Source organism: Mobula birostris, chromosome 5, assembly GCF_030028105.1.
Source record: "Mobula birostris isolate sMobBir1 chromosome 5, sMobBir1.hap1, whole genome shotgun sequence".
Taxonomy (NCBI): domain Eukaryota; kingdom Metazoa; phylum Chordata; class Chondrichthyes; order Myliobatiformes; family Myliobatidae; genus Mobula; species Mobula birostris.
The window spans coordinates 73,319,506-73,337,509 of record NC_092374.1 but is presented as its reverse complement, the minus strand read 5'-3'; the positions used below and the strand labels follow the sequence as shown (position 1 = coordinate 73,337,509).

The 18,004-nt window shown below is 42.5% G+C and overlaps 1 protein-coding gene across 5 annotated transcripts in view; it reads left to right on the top strand.

The window, feature by feature from the left end:
• The first annotated feature begins 445 nt into the window (after nucleotides 1-445).
• The window catches only part of LOC140197769 (SWI/SNF-related matrix-associated actin-dependent regulator of chromatin subfamily E member 1-related-like), a 56,522-nt gene continuing 38,963 nt past the window's right edge, over nucleotides 446-18,004 (top strand). For 3 of the 5 annotated variants that reach the window (XM_072258205.1, XM_072258206.1, XM_072258202.1), the window contains exons 1-5: nucleotides 446-613; nucleotides 2,110-2,272; nucleotides 3,021-3,131; nucleotides 9,279-9,354; nucleotides 12,635-12,758. In XM_072258205.1, the coding sequence (XP_072114306.1) occupies nucleotides 3,098-3,131; nucleotides 9,279-9,354; nucleotides 12,635-12,758 (234 nt within the window). In that variant the 5' untranslated portion in view covers nucleotides 446-613; nucleotides 2,110-2,272; nucleotides 3,021-3,097. The remainder of the gene's footprint in view (nucleotides 614-2,109; nucleotides 2,273-3,020; nucleotides 3,132-9,278; nucleotides 9,355-12,634; nucleotides 12,759-18,004) is intronic. The other 2 variants (XM_072258204.1, XM_072258207.1) reach the window with 2 other exon arrangements.

Here is an 18,004-nt window from a genome sequence, read left to right as displayed (position 1 = left end):
ATTTGTTCTGAATTAGTTTAGTGACTGAGCTTCCACAGCCGTCTGGGGCAGAGAATTATAAAGGCTCGCCACCAGCTATGGAGAAATCCCCCCTAATTTATCCCAACCCCAATCCTTGTTCTCCATCTGGAATATTTTGTTGAACCTAACTTGATTCAGAACTGATTCCCTCACAACAAATTCTGCCTGAAGCTCTGATGTTTTCTGCATTCTGCGCGGATTATAACAGGATTTAAATGTTAAAGCTGCACCGCTGAATTTTAATCCAGGGACTGCTCCAAACGGGCATTCTCCGGACGATACGGTGCTCTGGTCTCCAAGACAAGGGCTGGACGCGGCTACTGCGGTCGGACGGACTCCTCCGGCCGGCGGGGGCGCTACCGAGCCGCCTGCCGGGTGCCGATGCCGATACCGATGCCTGGTGACCTCTTCCTCTTGCCGCCCTGTAACCCGGCAGTAGAAGCAGGGTAGCGTGTGGGTTTACGGTTGAATGTGGACGGGAAGAGCGCAGCGGACTGGAGTGGGATCACGGTGGAGGGAGAGCGGCTTTCGGACGGGTAGGCACGGCGAGCTGCACACGTGGGAGCGCCGTGAGCAAACAGCGCAGCAACAGGTACATCCGGGGCTGGTACACTGAGCTGTGTACTGTTATGCGTGTGGACACCGAGGTGTGTGTTTATGTACACGTGCACCGGGCTGCTGATAGTGTGTTGTGTGTATACACTGGGCTGTGTGTGTGGTGTGTGTACATTGGGCTATGTAGAGGTGTGTGTGGGTCTACACTGGGCTGTGTAGAGGTGTGTGTGTGTAGCATGTGTGTGGCTGTATATGTAGTGTATGTATCTGTGTAGTGCATGTCTGTGCTGTGTATATGTGTAGTATGTAGTATGTATGTACACAGGACTGTGTGTGTATATGTACACTGGACTGTGTGAGTGTGTGTGTGTACGTACACTGAGCTGTGTGAGTGAGTGTGTTTATTGTGTGTGCAGTGTCTGTGTAATGTGTACTGTGTGTATACATAGGGCTGTGTGTGTAGTGTGCAAGTGTGTAGTGTTTGCCTGTATACGCATGTGTAATGTGTTTATGCTTGTAGTATATGTGTACACCAGGCATATGTATGTGCATGGGCGTGTAGTGTGTTTGTGTGTATGCATGTGTAGTGTGTAAGTTTGCATGTACTGTGTATGTAGTAACTGTGTGTACATGTGTGTGTTTGTGAATTGTGGGTGTAGTGTCAGTGCATGTAGTGTGTAGAGTTAGTGTTATGTGAGTCTGTGTAGTGTGCATGTGTATAGTGTGTCAGTGTAGAGTGTGTTTGTTCGTGTGTAGTGTCTCTGTATATATAGACTTGGATCTATGTGTGTAGTGTGTTTATGTACACTGAGATCTGTGTTTGTGCGCACACGCTCATGCATGTGTGTAGTGTGTGTTTAGCGTATGTGTACATCAGGCTGTGTGTGTAGTGTGCGTGTATGCGTAGTGTGTTTGTTGTCTGTGTGTGTATACTGGGCTTTCTGTATATAGTGTGTGCCTGTGTCTGTGTGTATCTGTAGTGAGTGTGTGTAGTTTGTATACACCTGGCTATGTGTTTGTGCATAATATGTGTGTGTGTATTGTGTAAGTTATGTGTTTCTATTGTGTGTATGTAGTGTGCATACATATAATGTATGTAGTGTATACACCGGGCTGTGTGCATGTGTACTCTGGGGTGTGTGTGTGTGTATGTATGTATGTGTATGTAGAGTGTTTAGTGTGTGTAGTGTGTGCGTACACTGGACTACGTATATTTGTGTGAGTGTGTGTGTTAACACTGGGCTTTTTGTGTGGTGTGAATGTATGCACCATACTGTGTGTGTACACAAAGCTGTGTTTGTAGTGTGTGTGTGTGTGCTTTGTGTGTATGTAGTCTGAGTGTGTGTGTATATCAAGCTGGCACTTGAACAACTAAGCAACAATCAGTAAGAGTGGAGTAGTGTACTCTTGACATCTGTTGCATTGCGGTGGGAGACTTCTATCAGACTAGGTTGAAGAAGTTTCTCCCTAACTGCTATCAGCAAATCACCTGCATTGCTCTGAACACTTTGATTACTGCTAACTCATCATCAGGAATGCCTACCAATCCATCCGTCACCACCAGTCTGGTAAATCCAACTACCTGCCTGTGTATGCACAGAGACTGAAGAGCATGGCACCAGTGAAGAGAACTACAGACAGCGAGATGGCAGAGGTGGAGGGTTGCTTTGAGTCTGTGGACTGGACCGTTTTCAAGGTTTGTCAGTGGACCTAAATGAATAGTCATCACCAGCTTCTTAAGGACATATGAGGTTGTGTGTGTAGCCACAAAATCTTCATGAGTTTTCCCCACCCAGAAGCCCTGAATGAACGAGGCATTTGTAATCTGTAAGATTTAGGGCTGGTGACCCCATTCATGTAAGAAGTCCAGGTACAATCACAAGAAAGCCATTGAGAGCACAGAGGCCATTCCAACTAAACTTGAATTGTAGGTGGATGCTTGACAGCCGTGGCAGGGCATGCACAATGTCACTTCCTACAAGGCGAGATTGGATAGTATAAGTGGCAACAGCCCATCACTCTCAAATGACCTCAATCCCTGTCATGCACGCTCTGGTAGGGAGAGCCACGACACACCCACAGAGCCCCCTTTCTGCAACATTCCTACCAAATTTTGAAAGGACTAGATGAGGTGGATGTGGAGGGGATGTTTCCTATGGTAGGGATATCCAGAACTGGATGAGACAGCCTCAAAATTGAGGGGCAACCCTTTAGAACAGAGGTAAGGAGGAATTTTTTTAGCCGAAGAGTAGTAAATCTGTGGAATGCTCCGCCACAGACTGCAGTGGAGGCCAAGTCCATGTGTATATTTAAGGCGGAAATTGATCAAGGGATCTGGAGAGAAGGCAGGTGTATGGGATTGAGTGGGATCCAGGATCAGCCGTGATGAAATGTCATTGAAGACTCGATGGGCTGAATGGCCTAATTCTCCTCCTCTGTCTTAGGTTCTTATGGACAGCATTCCTTGTGTGCTGTTGCAGGAAGGCAGCATCCATCATCAAGGATACTCACCACCCAGGTCATGACCTCTTCTCGTTGCTACCATCAGGAAGAAGGTACAGGAGCCTTAGGTGCCACACCATCAGGTTCAGGAACAGTTATTACCCTCTTAACCAGCAGGCTCTTCAACCAGAATCGATAACTTTGTTCATCCCAACACTGACCTTATTCCACAACCAATGGACTCACTTTCAAGGACTTTACAACTTATGTTCTTAAATATTTTTTATTATTTTTTCTTTTTTGTATTTACACAAGTTGTTGTCTTTTGCACTTTGGTTGTTTGTGTGATTTCTCATTAATTCTTTGTATTTACTGTGAATGCTCACAAGAAAATGGATATATATACCCTTTGCAATTACCCGGTTTTCTACATTTAATCACTCATAAAATGTGGTCTGACCTCCTGAATCACAATAACAGACAAACGCAATCTGTCTAAACTAATAATACACAAACAATTGTACTTCTCATCAATACTGAGTACACCATTTAAACAATGATAGTCTTATTTCAATAAAGTATGTAAGGTAATGCCTTCTACAAAAGCTATTTGGAGTCAGGTCTTTCAATGAATGAGATGAGATTGGAGGTGTGGGTTATAGAGGTGCCCTGCCCTATAAAAAAGACACAAAGTCAGGTTACTGACAAAGCCTGCACTTCTCAAGAAAGAAATGTTTATGTGTACCATGCTTTGATCGAAACAACTTTCAGATGACCTCATAAGAATTGTAGAGATGCACGAAGCTAGAAAAGTCTACAAAATCATTCTAAAGACCTGAGTGTCCATCAGTCCGCAGTAGGGGAAATTGTCTCCAAGTGGAGGAAATTAAGTACTGTTGCTACTCTCCCTAGGAGTGGGTGTCCTGCAAAGATCACACCAAGAGCACAGCGTTCAATGCTGAAGGAAGTGAAAAATAACCCAAAGGTAACAGCAAAAGACCTGCAGAAATCTCTGGAACTTGCTGAAGTCTCTGTTCATGTGTCTACTAGAAGAAGAACACTGAACAAGAGTGGTGTTCATAGAAGGACACTGTTCTCTTAAAAAACTTTGCTGCATGTCTCTAGTTTGCAAAAGACCACCTGGATGTTCTACAGTGTTTCTGGGACAATGTTCTGTGGACAGATGAGACAAAAATTGAACTTCTTGGCAGAAATGCACATCACTATGTTTGGAGGATAAAGGGCACTATACAGCAACACCAAAACTTCATCCCAAGTGTGAAGCGTGGTGGAAGGAGCATTATGGTTTGGGGCTGCTTTACTGCCTCAGGGCCACTGCAATCACTGAGGAGATAATGAATTCAAAATTGTATCAAAATATTTTGGAAGAGAAAGTCGCGGTAGCAGTCTGACCTGGATCTTAATAGAAGTTGGATGATGCAACAAAACTATGATCTGAAACACAAGAGTAAATTAACAACAGAATGGTTTAAAAAGAAACAATAATTGTGTTTTGGAATGTCCAAGTCAGAGTGCAGACCTTAAACCAATTGAGAAGCTGTGGCATGACCTGAAGAGGGCAGTTCATGCAAAGTATCCCAGAAGTATTGAACTGAAACAGTTTGGAGGAATGGTCTAAAATTCTTCCTCACCATTGTACAAATCTGATCAGCAACTACAGGCAAACTTTGGTGGAGGTTGTTAAATACAAGGGTGCACAAACTTTTTCCAGTCTGGAATGTGAATGATTAAACAATATGTTCAGTTAAGACATGTAAAGTACAGTTGTTTGTGTGTTATTAGTCTAGGCAGATTATGTTCGTCTGTTATGGTAGCTTAGATGAAGATAAGACCACATTGTATGAGGAAAATCAGATAATTGCAAAGGGTTCACAAACTTTTCTTTTGCAACTATATATATCACCATATATACTTATGTATTTTAATAATAAATTTACTTTGAACTTTAAAAATTTCCAGATGACCTTGTAATTTCAGGCCCTGAGGCTGATGTCCAGGTGCCTTTCAAGAGGGTGAATTCATGAAATGCATCTGGTCCAGATGGTGTACCTGGCTGGAGTATTAATACAAGTATTCAGTGTCTTGCTTCTGTGGTCTGAGTTTCCGCACTGCTTCAAAAAGGCATTTATTATATCAGTGTCCAAGGAGAACACGGTGATCTGCATCCTCTGCAGTTTGCCTAGTGCTACAACAGGCAAATAACAGATGCAATTCTTTGGCTCTTATTCTGCTTTAGGGCATTTGAAGAACACAAACTCATACGTCAGGCTCCTGTTCATCATCTAAAGCTTGTTGTATAATACATTCATCCCATCCAAGCTCATTGTCAAGCTCCAAGACCTTGGTCTCTGTACCTACGTCTGCAACTGGATACTTGATTTCCACATCAGCAGCCCTCAGTCCATGAGGGTTGGCAATAACATATCTTTGCTGATCATCAGCTCAGTAGCACCTCAATGCTGCGTCCTTTCTGTACACAGTGACTCTGTGGCTTCACACAAAGTACTTGAAATTTGCCAGTGACGAGGCAGTTGTTGGATGAATCACAGGTGGAGAAGAGTCAGCTTACTACAGCGAGATGGGAACATATGGTTGAGTGGTGCTGCAGCAACAACCTAAAGAACTGATTGTTGACTTCGGGAAGGAGAAGAAGAGTGAGCATGCACAAGTTTTCATTGAGGAATTAGCAGTGGAAAGAATCAGCAGCTTTAAATTCCTGGACATTCGCATATCAGATGGCCAGCATGTACTTACAATCATAAAGAAAGTGCACCAGCACCTTTACATTCTTCGGAGGTTAAGGAGATTTGACTTACTACTAAAATCTCCACAGGTGTGCTGTTGAAAGTATCCTGACTGGTTGCATCGAGGTCTGGTATGCAATTCAAATGCACCGGAATGTGCAAAGCTGCCTGATAGATCACAAGCACGTGCCTGCCCATTATACCGGAGGCACAGTGTAAGGAAGATGCTCACCATCCAGCAGGTACCATTGGGCAGGAAGTACAGAAGCCGAAAATCCCACACCAGCTACTTCCTTCGACCATTCGGTTCTTGAGCCAGCCAACAAAACCCTACTCATTACTGTTTAGCAGCACTCTGACTACTTCGATCACTTTGCACTACAATGGACTGTATTGTTTTGTTCTAATTGTGATCTTTCTCATAAAAATTGTGCATAATTTGCTTTTATGCGAACGCATCTTATATGATGTATTGTGCCTGTGCTGCTGCAAGTAAGTTTTTTATTTCATGTATAAATACGTGTACTCTTGCATATGACAATAAATTCAACTTTGACATTACAGTGTGTATACCTGAGAATGTGGGATGTGGTGTGTACACAGAGCAGTGTAGTGTAGAGTGCGCAGCAGTTTGTAGACACCAGTGGGTTGGTTGCAGTTCGCTGTGGGCATACTCACCTCAGGGATTGATGTGGTGTGGTAGGTACACCTGGTTAAGGGTTTCAGAAGGCCATTGGCAAGGTGCCACACATGAGGATGCTTAACGAGGTAAGAACTATGGTATTACAGGAAAGATGATAATACGGATAGAAGATTGGCTGACTGGCAAGAGGCAAAGAGTAGGAATAAAGGGGGCCTTTTCTGGTTGGTTGCCTGTGACTAGTGAGGTCCCCCAGGTTCTCTGTTGGGGTCACTTCATTTCACATATGTGTTGTAATATGAACAAAATCACCAGAAAGACACTGAAGCTAGTGGATACAGAAGTGTTCATTCAACAAAATGAGATACTTTTTGAGGAAGAGGCCTGTTTGACCCAATAGAACTTGACATTTTGTATGCAAAAGATCAAAGGTAGCCGCTGGACAATTCTATAGTTACAATGTATCTACAGTGCTTCCTTTGAATTACATATAGTTTTCATACAAACCAACACACCCTTCATCAGAACCCGTAACGTTGACTGTACTCTTTTCTATAGATGCTGCCTGGCCTGCTGAGTTCCTCCAGCATTTTGTGTGTGTTGCTTGAATTTCCAGCATCTACAGATTTGCTCTTGTTTGCAATTGGACTACTTTTCAAACCTCCATTTTCGTCCCCACACTCCAGACATATATAGGCATCCATTAGTCTCGTGACACCATGGATTTGTGCCTTGGAAGGTTTCCAGGGTGCAGGCCTGGACAAGGTTGTATGGAAGACCGGCAGTTGCCCATACTGCAAGTCTCCCCTCTCCACGCCACCGATGTTGTCCAAGGGAAGGGCACTAGGGCCGATACAGCTTGACACTGGTGTCGTCGCGGAGCAATGTGTGGTTATGTGCCTTGCTCAAGGACACAACGTGGTGCCTCAGCTGAGGCTCGAACTAGCGACCTTCAGATCACTAGACCGATGCCTTAACCACTTGGCCATGCGCCAACATGACATCCAGACGTCCAAAATGAATGTTAATCAGCATTGGTTTTCAATTAATGGTGACCACGGCTCCAGGAAACTATCGTGCAGGGCTACATTTAATCTACAATCCATATTCAGGTCTAAATATTTGTTGCTGAATTTAATGTTTTGCTATATACCCAAACTGCAGAATATACCCCAACAATATGTCAATGATTTGGATGATAGAATTGATGGTTGGAGGGGCAGGTAGTGTTGAGGAAGCAGGGAGTTTGCAGAAGGACTTAGACAGGTTAGGAGAATGGCAGAGAAGTGGCAGATGGAGTATAGTGTAGGGAAGGGTATTGTCATACACTTCGATAGAAGGAATAAAATTGTAGATTATTTTTAAGTGTGGAGAAAATTAGAGGTGGAAAGGGACTTGGGAGTCCTCTCGCAGCGTTCCCTAAAGCTTAACTTGCAGATTATGTCGGTGGAAAGGAAGGCAAATACAATGTTGGCTTTCATTTCAAGAGGACCGGAATATAAAAATAATGGCTTATAAGGCATTGGTCTGACTACATTTGGAGTATTAAGTAGATTTGGCCCCTTCATCTAACAAAAGATGTGTTGGCATTGGAGAGGGCCTGGAAGAAGTCACGAGAATGATTCTGGGAATGAAAGGGTTAATGTGTGAGGAGTGTTTGATGGCTCCGGGCCTGTACTCACTGAAATTTGGAAGAATTAGAGGGTGAAGAGAAATCTCATTGAAACCTCTGAAATATTGAGAAGGCTGCGATAAAGTGGATGTAGAGAGGATGTTTTCTATAGTGGGTGCATCTCGGACCAGAGGACACAGCCTCAGAATAGAGGGACATCCATTTCAAACAGAGATGAGGAATTTCTTTAGCTAGAGGGTGGTGAATCTGTGGAAATCATTGCCACAGACAACCATGGAGGCCAAGTCATGGGTATGTTTAAAGTGGAAGCTGATAAGTTCTTGATTAACCAGGGCAGGAAAATGGGATTGAGAGGGATAACATGATGGAGTGGCGGAGAAGGCTCAGTGGGTGTTACATACACTGTGGGCATTAGTCCATGATGGCAGTTGCAACCAGTATTTGCCCTAGTAGGCACTGGAGCAGGTACAATCAGCTGTAACTGTGGTGAACATCAAGCCAGGCACATTCAGCAGTGACATTAGCGTGCAAAGTGGCAAACTGGGATGGTTGTGGTCCTAGAGTGCACTGCAGCTGGTAAACTTCAGTATGGTTATAGTGTGTACACTTTATGGGCGTATTTTACACCATGGCTTCCACCCTTGTGGACACCTCTACAGTTTCTTCCTGAAGCACAGCAGCAGGTACACCACCTGTGGCTCCAGCACATCTCATCACAAACTTTATCTTGACAATTGTTTAAAGGGAGAATAATATTGTTTTGTAATTATTTTGCATTGTTGTTCTTTATTTCAAACTTTGTCATTGATAGGATGTCGATTTTGTAGCAACTGAGAATCTAATGGTTTTCCTATATCTAGCTGTGCCCCGGAATTGTAATGCAATGCCACAGCATTGGGAGACGGACCTGAATACTGTCTCCTGCTCCCCTAGCGTACTTCCCATGGTGCACACTACCACAGCTACCTAGTGTAAACTTGTATTATTGTTTTTAAATTATACGTTTTAAAATTTTGCAGAATAATGAGAGTTAGTGAATAATGAGAGGTAGTCAGTCCAAATTTAAATATGTACTAATATAGAAGGATTCTCTTGTAGAACTTGTAATAAGATGCTAAAAATTGGTTCTTGTGCACCTGACTTTATTTAATTTGAACCTGGAATTGTACAGAATTGTAATTTTCAGGTGTTAATGCAGCTTCTTTTGCAATTCTCTATTCAGGCACATTGTGTAACCTCTGTTGTTTGACTTCGTCATTTGCACATTTGCCAATGATGGATTGTACTCCAGACTCTGGGTAAGTTCAGTTTTTAGTATGGAAATATTTATTTCTAATGTTTTATAAATATGTTCATCAGTTGCATGTGGCTGTTAATATCTATTTACTATGGTTGCACAACTAGTTTGACTTATTTAGCAAAATTGCAGTAGACCAGTTTTCTGAATGGACATCTTCTTTCAGATAGATTTCAAATGCTTTCCTCTGAGCAAGTTTTTAGTGACCTCCCTAATAATCTCTTCCACAGTGGTCAATTTAACTGCCTTATTAAATGCTCAGAGGTTCATTTATTATCATAGTACGTATGCAATTATAACTCTGAGATTTGTCTCCTCAGATAGCCACGGAACAAAGAAAACCATGGAAGTCAGTTCAAAGAAAAGCACCAACACCCCCCACACAGACAAAAAAATTGCGCAGTGACATCAAAACCCCACACAAAAAAAAGCGCAAAAGGCAATAAGAACATCAACCTCCTCACGCAGAAAAATAAATCCTGCAAACGGCAAGAACATTAAACCCCAACACTCCCTCCCCCTGCACAAATAAAAGCTAACAAATCACACCAAATTTGCATAGTAAGGGAATTAAGGGTTATGGGGAAATGACAGGTAGGTGGAGATAAGTCCATGGCCAGATCAGCCATGATCTTATTGAATGGCAGGGCAGTCTTGATGGGCCAGATGGTCTACTCCTGCTGCTATTTCTTACGTTCTCATGTTCAAGTGGCAACAAGAAAGAAAAGGTGAAAACGCAGAATATATGTAAAAAATACGTAAATTACAGAACTTCAATAACATCTTCTGATAACACTGAGGGAGTGAGAGACCACTTGAACACAGAGACCTTCCCTCAGGAGCAGCGAGTGATAGGCTGTCATACATAGACACCTTATCTGGCAGCAGCGAGTGTGAGATCCATCACAGTAGCGAGCAAGAGGCAGGTAGTCGGTACTACACGCTTGCTCGCCTTCTGCATTCACCTCTGTTTCAATCTACTTCGACAGTTTAATGGGTGAGAAAGGAAGTTGATCATGGGCACACACCCAATCACTTAAGCTTCTTTGGCTCAAGGCTGATCTCCTACTAGAATTTTCTTGAATACAGCAAAGTGCTAAATCACTGGATTGATCTCCAGGCTATAAATCACAGGCTCTAACAGTTCCAGAAGCACATTTAAAATAAAAAGAAAATGAGGAAGTGAAGTTTTCATGGGTTATCTAGAAGGTACCGCCTGAAGTCGCATTGTTTGCTAGCGCCATCTTGACTGATAAAACCTTGACGTGTTTTGATACGTGCTGTAAATGGCACATCCTCACTTTCTGTTATCTTAATCAAAAGTTAGGCTTTAATATAAATTATTGGGCCATTTACTAGAATAGTACATTCATCTCTTCACTGGCTTTCAATAAAAGTTCAGTAAATTAACATGAACTTGATAATTCAAAAACTGCCATTTTTGAGTTGTTGAGCAACACACACGAAATGCTGGAGGAACTCAGCAAGTCAGGCAGCATCTACGGAGCTGAATAAACAGTCAACGTTGCAGGACGAGACCCATCATCGGGACTAGAATTAGGAGGAGGGAAAATAAATGACCCCAACCGATTCGCAGTTGAAATGTTGTTTGGAAGGTTTGTTTGGAGCCCTGAATGGTGGTGAGGGAGGAGGTGTAGGGACAGGTTTAGTACGTGGTACACTTGGAGGGATGAGTGCCAAGTGTAAGATCAGTGGGGAGGGACAAGTGTTCAAGGGAGTTATGTGGAGAGTGATCCCTATGAAAGGAGGAGGTGGAAATAAAGGTGTTTCATAGTAGGATCTAGTTAGAGATAGTGGAAGTTATGAAGAATGATGTGTATGGAGGCTCATCAGATAGTGGGTAAGGACAATGGGAACCCTAACCCTGCTACAGCACTGGAAGGATGGGGTGAGGGAAGATGTGTGGAAAATGGACGTGTGTGAGGGCAGCTTCGATGATGGTGCAAGAGAAACCCTGTTCCTTGAAAAAATATGGCTTTTCAGATGTTCTAGAATGGAAAACCTGATCCCGAGAACAGATGTGACAGAGATGGAGGAACTGGGGGTGATGGCAGGTGGCATTTTTACAAGTGACAGGATGAGAAGAGGTATAGTCAAGATAACTGAGTCAGTAAGTGTAGCCAAGGGCATTCACATGGGCCTCAGCTCTGCCTGCCTTTTTGTTGGCTACTTGGAACAGTCCATTTTCCGAGCCTTCACTCCCAACATTTTGTCCGCTACATTGACAACTACATTGGTGCTACTTCCTGCAATTTCATCAAATTTTCCTCCAACTTTCACCCTGCCCTCAAACTCTGACACTTATCACCCTTTTTTTGAGCTCCCTGTCTCCATCTCTGGAGACAGACCATCTACTGACGTTTTCAGCAAATCCATTGACTACAGACTAACATTGCTTTTGTGTAGTTTTAATCAAACTTTCTGAGCACCTTGTAAGCGTTGGAATTTGAATTTTTATTCAGGGAAATATGGAGAATATAGACCAGTGCAGCACCGGAACAGGCCTTTTGCCCCTTGATGTTGTGTAGAATTAAAATAAAAATTCTACAAGATACTTGTAAAAACGCCATCCCCTTCTCTCAATTCCTCTGCCTCCACCACATCTGCTGTTAGGATGAGGTTTTTCATTGTAGTACAAAGGAGTTGTCCTCCTTTTTCAAAGAAAGGGGCTTCCGTTCCTCCACCATCAATGCTTCCCTCAACTGCGTCTCTTCCATTTCAAGCACATTTGCTCTTACTCCATCGTCTCGCCACTCTACCAGGGATAGGGTTCCTCTTGTCCTTACCTACCACCCCACCAGCCTCCACGTTCAGCACATAATTCTCCAAAACCTCTGCCATCTTCAATGGGATCCCATCACCAAACACATCTTTCCGTGCCCCTGCTTTCTGCAGGGATTGTTCTCTACGTGACTCCCTCCCCACTGATCTCCCTCCTGGCACTTATCCTTGCAAGCCAAACAAGTGCTACACCTACCCCTACACCACCTCCCTCGCATTCAGGGCCCCAAACAGTCCTTCCAGGTGAGGTTACACTTCACCTGTGAGTCTGTTGGGATCATTTACTATGTTCGATGCTCCTGGTGTGGCCTCCTGTATGTTGGTGAGACCCAACGTGGATTGGGAGACCGCTTCACTGAGCACCTACGCTCCGTCCACCTCCAACCTGATGGCAGGAACATTGATTTATTGAACTTCCAGTAATGCCCTCCACCCCACCCCCTTCACCATTTCATACTTCTGTTACATTACCTCTGTAGATGCTCAGGTGCTCCAGGATCACCACACGAAGTAAAACAGGATGGAAGTGAGACGTCAAAAGATCATAATATGTACAATGGATCTCAGAAGAATGATAAACCCATTGAGAAGAAAAATGAAGAAGTAAGTAGCATTATCTGAAAGGAACTTTGCCAGATGTTATACTTAATTCTCAGAGGTGTGATTTGTTGGTGAATGCTTCCCAGTTTAATTTGGGCAAAAATTCCAATGCCATTTAGTTGATAGTCACAAAGCTCGGGGCAGTTCTGTTCTGTAGATTCTTTGAATACTCTAGTCTACACACTTTGCTCAAACCAACCGTCTGTTTTTGATTCATTACTTTTCAAGCATCAGGTAGGCAAATGGAATTGCTCTGTTCTTGGAGAGTACATTGGGACCATTTTCTTTGTATACAGCTGTTTCTTGCATGTTTGTCACTTGTTCCCATGAATGGCTGTTACATAGAACAATGTTCTCACTGTTGATGAATTTGTTGGTCTCAATTTGATGAGAGCATTTGATTGCTTTGACTTGTTGCTTTCGACGGGTGATCAGTTTGCTAATTTGTTGGTACTTGTACTTACCTCCATTTACCCAATACACTGCTTTTCAAGGCATAAAGAATCCAATTAAAGGGTTATTTGGATTATTGCTAGTGTTTGAAAGTTAATCTTCCTGCACACTTATTTTTCTCACAGCATTGTGCTCTGCTGTGATTTTAAGTCTTTTCTTTTTAACCCAGTACGACCCACAGAGATAGAAATGGCAGACAGTTAAATGGCATGCTCCCTGTGAATTGTGGGAAATCAAGGAAAAGTTAAGTGTTCCTGGCGATTACATTTGCAGGAGGTATGTCTAGCTGCAGCTCCTCTTAGATTGCATAGACTGGTTGCAGTGGCATTTGGACTCGATGAGGAAGCAGAAAGTGTTATATCAAGAGTTTACACTGCAGGGTTATTAGATGGTTGGGTGACTACCAGGAGGAGAAGCCGAGGAATCTCTTGTACTATTCCCCTCTTTTGCAGGGATATTGTTTTGGATACTGATAGGTGGGGGTGAGGAAATGGGTAGGAGGGTGGGCTGCTAGAACGGCTTCTCAGAAGAAAGCAATTGCAGCAGCCAGATCAGTGGCACCATGACTGGTTTTTTAGTTCTTGAGGGCAGGTCAAAGTCTAGGGGAGCAGTAGTGATAGGCCTGCTTATCAGGGACACAAATAGGTGTTTCTGTGGCTGCTAACAAGACTCCAGGATAGTTTGTTGCCTCCCTGGTGCTAGGGTTACAAGGATCTTTTGAACTAAATACAGGACATTCTTCAGAAGGTTATGGTTCATATTGTTACTAACAACACAGGGAGAGTATGTTCTGCAAAGTGAATATAGAGACTGAGGCAGAAGGTTACAAAGCAGGACATCTAAGGATGAAATCTGAGAATTGCTCCTTGTGTGTCGTAGTGAGCATGGAATTGAAGGATAGGCAAATGAATCTGGCTGAAGAGATTGTTCAGATGGGAAGAGTTGCTTGGACCACTGGGATCTTCTTAGGGGACAGGTGAACTGTACAAGAGAGACAGATGGATCTGAGCAGGAGGTATCCAATATCCTTGTAAGGAGATTTGCTAGGCCTACTCAGGTAGGTGTAAACTAGAAACCTGGTGGGGTGAGGGATTGTGGGCAGTTGGAGCCAGGTGTGGTAGGAAGAATAGACCAAGAGAAAAGAAACCAGGTGGATGGGTGTATAAGAATGTTGGGCAGATGGAACCAGGTGGGTGAATAATGGATCTAGGTAACAATGGAGTGGGTGGGGTGCAGGAGAAAAGGATAAATCAAAAGGGGGACTTGCTGAACAGTGCTTGACTTGCTGAGTTCCTCCAGCAGTTCTCTTTTGTTCCAGACTCCAGCAATTGTAGTCTCTTGCATTTCCAAATGAACTCAGAGCATAGATTGGTACATGGGATATGATATTATACCTATAACAAAAATATCATTGAGAAATAGGCAGGGCTAGCAATTCAGTGAACCAGATATTTATGCTTCATGCATGAAAGAGATGGAAGTAGGAGAGGAGGGTGAGTTGCAGTACGATTAAGGAGAATGTTCTGGCAGTATTTAGGATATCCTGGATGGAATGTTCAGTGAGGTCATGTGGATAGACCTGAGAAACGAGAAAGGTTCTGTGTGATAGATTGATCAGGAAGGTTGGGGCATATGGGATCGAGGATAAGCTAGTGAGTTTATATCAAATTGGCTCGATGAAGGAGGCAGAAGATTGTGGTGGAGGGTTGTTTTTCACATTAGATGCCTGTGATTATTGGTGTGCTGCAGGCAGTGTGCTGGGTTCTTTATTCTTTGTCACAAATGTTAATGATTTGGATGAGAACGTAGCTGGCACGATTAATAAATTTGAAGATGACACCAAAGTTGATGGTGCTAAAGGTTCAGTTGTTAGTGAAGAAAGTTGATTAAGGTTATAAAGGATAGAATAAGATAGAGAATAGCAGATGGAAACTAATTTGGACAAATGCAGAGTGATTCATTTTGAGAAGTTAGACCATAAGATATAGGAGTAGAATTAGGCCATTCCAACTTAGCTGATGTATTATCCCTCTCAACTCAATTCCCTTGCCTTCTCCCTATAACCTTTGGCACCTTTACTAATCAAGAACCAATCACCCTCCACTTTAAACATACCCAGTGACTACCTCCACAGCTATCTGAGGCAATGAATTCCACTGATTCATCACCCTCAACCTAAAGAAATTCCTCCTTATTTCTGTTCTAAAGGAACGTCCTTGTATTCTGATACTGTGCCCTTTGATCTGAGACTCCCCCACAATGGGAAATATACTCCCCAAATTCACTCTATCTAGAACTTTCAATATTTGACCACTTTCAATGAGACCCCACCCCCATTATTCTAAGCTCTCGTGAGTACTGGTCCCAAACCATCAACTGTTCCTCACACATTAACCCTTTCATTTCTGGGATCATTCTCATGAATCTCCTGGAGCCTCTCCAGTGCCAGCAGATCATTTCTTAGGTAAGAGGCCCAAATCTGCTCATAATATTCCAAGTACGGTCTGACTGATGCCTTATAAATCCTCAGCATTACATCCTTGCTTTAAAATTCTAGTGTTCTTAAAATGAATGCTAACATTGTATTTGCATTCTTTACCACCGACACAACCTGCAAGCTAACCTTTAGGGAGTCTTTCTGGGACAGTGTTCTGTGGACAGATGAGACACAATTGACCTTTTTGTCAGAAATGCACATCAGTATGTTGGAGGAAAAGGGACACTGCACAGCAACATTCCAACTGTAGAGCTTGGTGGAAAGGGCATCACGGTTTGGGGCCGCTTTGTTGCTTCAGAGCCTAGACAGATTGCAATCATTGAGGGAAATTGTATCAAGAAATTTTACAGGTGAATGTCAGAGTAGCAGTCCATCACCTGAAGCTTAATAGAAGTTGGAAGATGCAACAAGACAGTGATCAGAGTAAATCAACAACAGAATAGTTAAAAAGAAGAAAATTTGTGTTTTGAAATGGCCAAGTCAGAGTGCAGTCCTTAACCCAATTGAGCTGCTGTGACTTGAAGAGGGCTGTTTATGGAAGCTTTCCCACAGAAATATAGCAAGGGTCAGGATGTCGTGTTCCAACTGTATAAAACATTGGTGAAGCTGCACAAGGAGTATTTTATGCAGTTCTGGTCAATACACTTTCAGAAGATGGGATTAAACCGGAGAGGAGTGCAAGAAAACATTCACAAGGATGTTGCATGAATGGAGGGCTTGAGTTATAAAGAGAGATAGGATAGGCTGGGTCGACTTTCCCTGGACTGAAGGAAGCTGAGAGATAATGTGATAGAGGTATGGAAACTTATAAAAGGCATCATTAGAGTTGATAGTTAGGTCATCAGTTTCCTGTGGTTGAAGTGTCTTAAACCAGAAGACATAAGTTTAAAGTGAGAGAGAAGTTGTTTGAAGGGGATATGAAACAAAGTGCAATAGGTATCCGGACTGAACTGAGAAGGTGTTGGAGGCAGACACAGTATTACCAGCTAAAAGGTATCTAGACCTGTATTTGAATGATGGTATGTGGGGAGATGGGATTAGTAAAACATAGGCAAAATGGTTTACATAGATGTTGTGTGGCAAAGAACTTATTTCTATTTGCTTAACAACTCTGACTCTATTGTTCTTTTAAAACAGGCAACAGCTTCTCTTTTAGCTTCTAACCACACCATACACTGTATTTTTTTTTAAGAGAGAAATCACAGGAGGATTAACCAATATAATTTATTTTACTTCCCAATAATGGAGAAAGTTCAAGTTAATCTTCAAATAAAGGCAGTTCTGCTGTTATAAGACGATTAAGTGGTTCCCTAGTTTGATAAGTTAGACTCTTGACCTCAATCTTTCTCAGTATATTCTTGCACTTTATTGTTTACCTGCAGTGCACTTCTCTGTGTGACTTGCACTTTATTCTGCATTGTTATTATTCAATTTTGTTTTGCCTCAATATACTATGTAATGATTTGATCTGAATGAACAGTTTGCAAGGCAAGCTTTTCATTGTGACTACAATAAATTAATTCCAGTTCTTCCCATTGTCCCTAGATATGTTAATTGGTTGGGTCAGATAATTGTTTGATTTCCACAGCCGTAATGGCTTGGGTTCTGTGGCATAATAAGAGACTTGAGCCATAATGTGTATTTGATACACTGATGCATTTAAAGAATGAAACAGATTTTATTTTTGCACTATACAGTGTAAAATAAATCTTTAGTAGTTTGGCATGATATGATGCAAAGAGTTTCCATTATTTCCAAATTTAGTTCAGCAGTTTCTTTACCTGAAGTTTTCATTTCTGAGACGATAGCTCAAAGTGAGGCAGTTACACAGCCCAATGAGATTTATTGGAACACTGGAAGAGTACTAAAGAGTGTACTCAAGGTAACCATGGGAGTCAGTAGTTTTATAAAAGGTATCGGTAGACAGGTTGTCTCCAGAGATGGGGACAGAGAGAGATTGAGAAAGGGGAGGGAAATGTCAGAAATGTTGCAAGTTAAATTTCAGGGCAGGGTGGAAGCTGGAGGCAAAGTTAATGAAATTGACAATCTCAGCATAGATGCGTGAAGCAGCACAAAGTAGTCCTCAATGTACGCACTCCCATGGTTACCCTCAATATAACACTTTGAAGCTTTCAGAATGAATGTTTCCTTTCTCTGACTGTTCTCACTGTTATGTAGGTGGACTTCAGAAAAATTCAGTTTTGTTGGTTCACATCCTAAATTTTAATGTGAGGCACAAAGTTTTCTGAGACATTCACAATGACTATCAGGACGGGAAATATTCTTTTTGGGTGTGTTC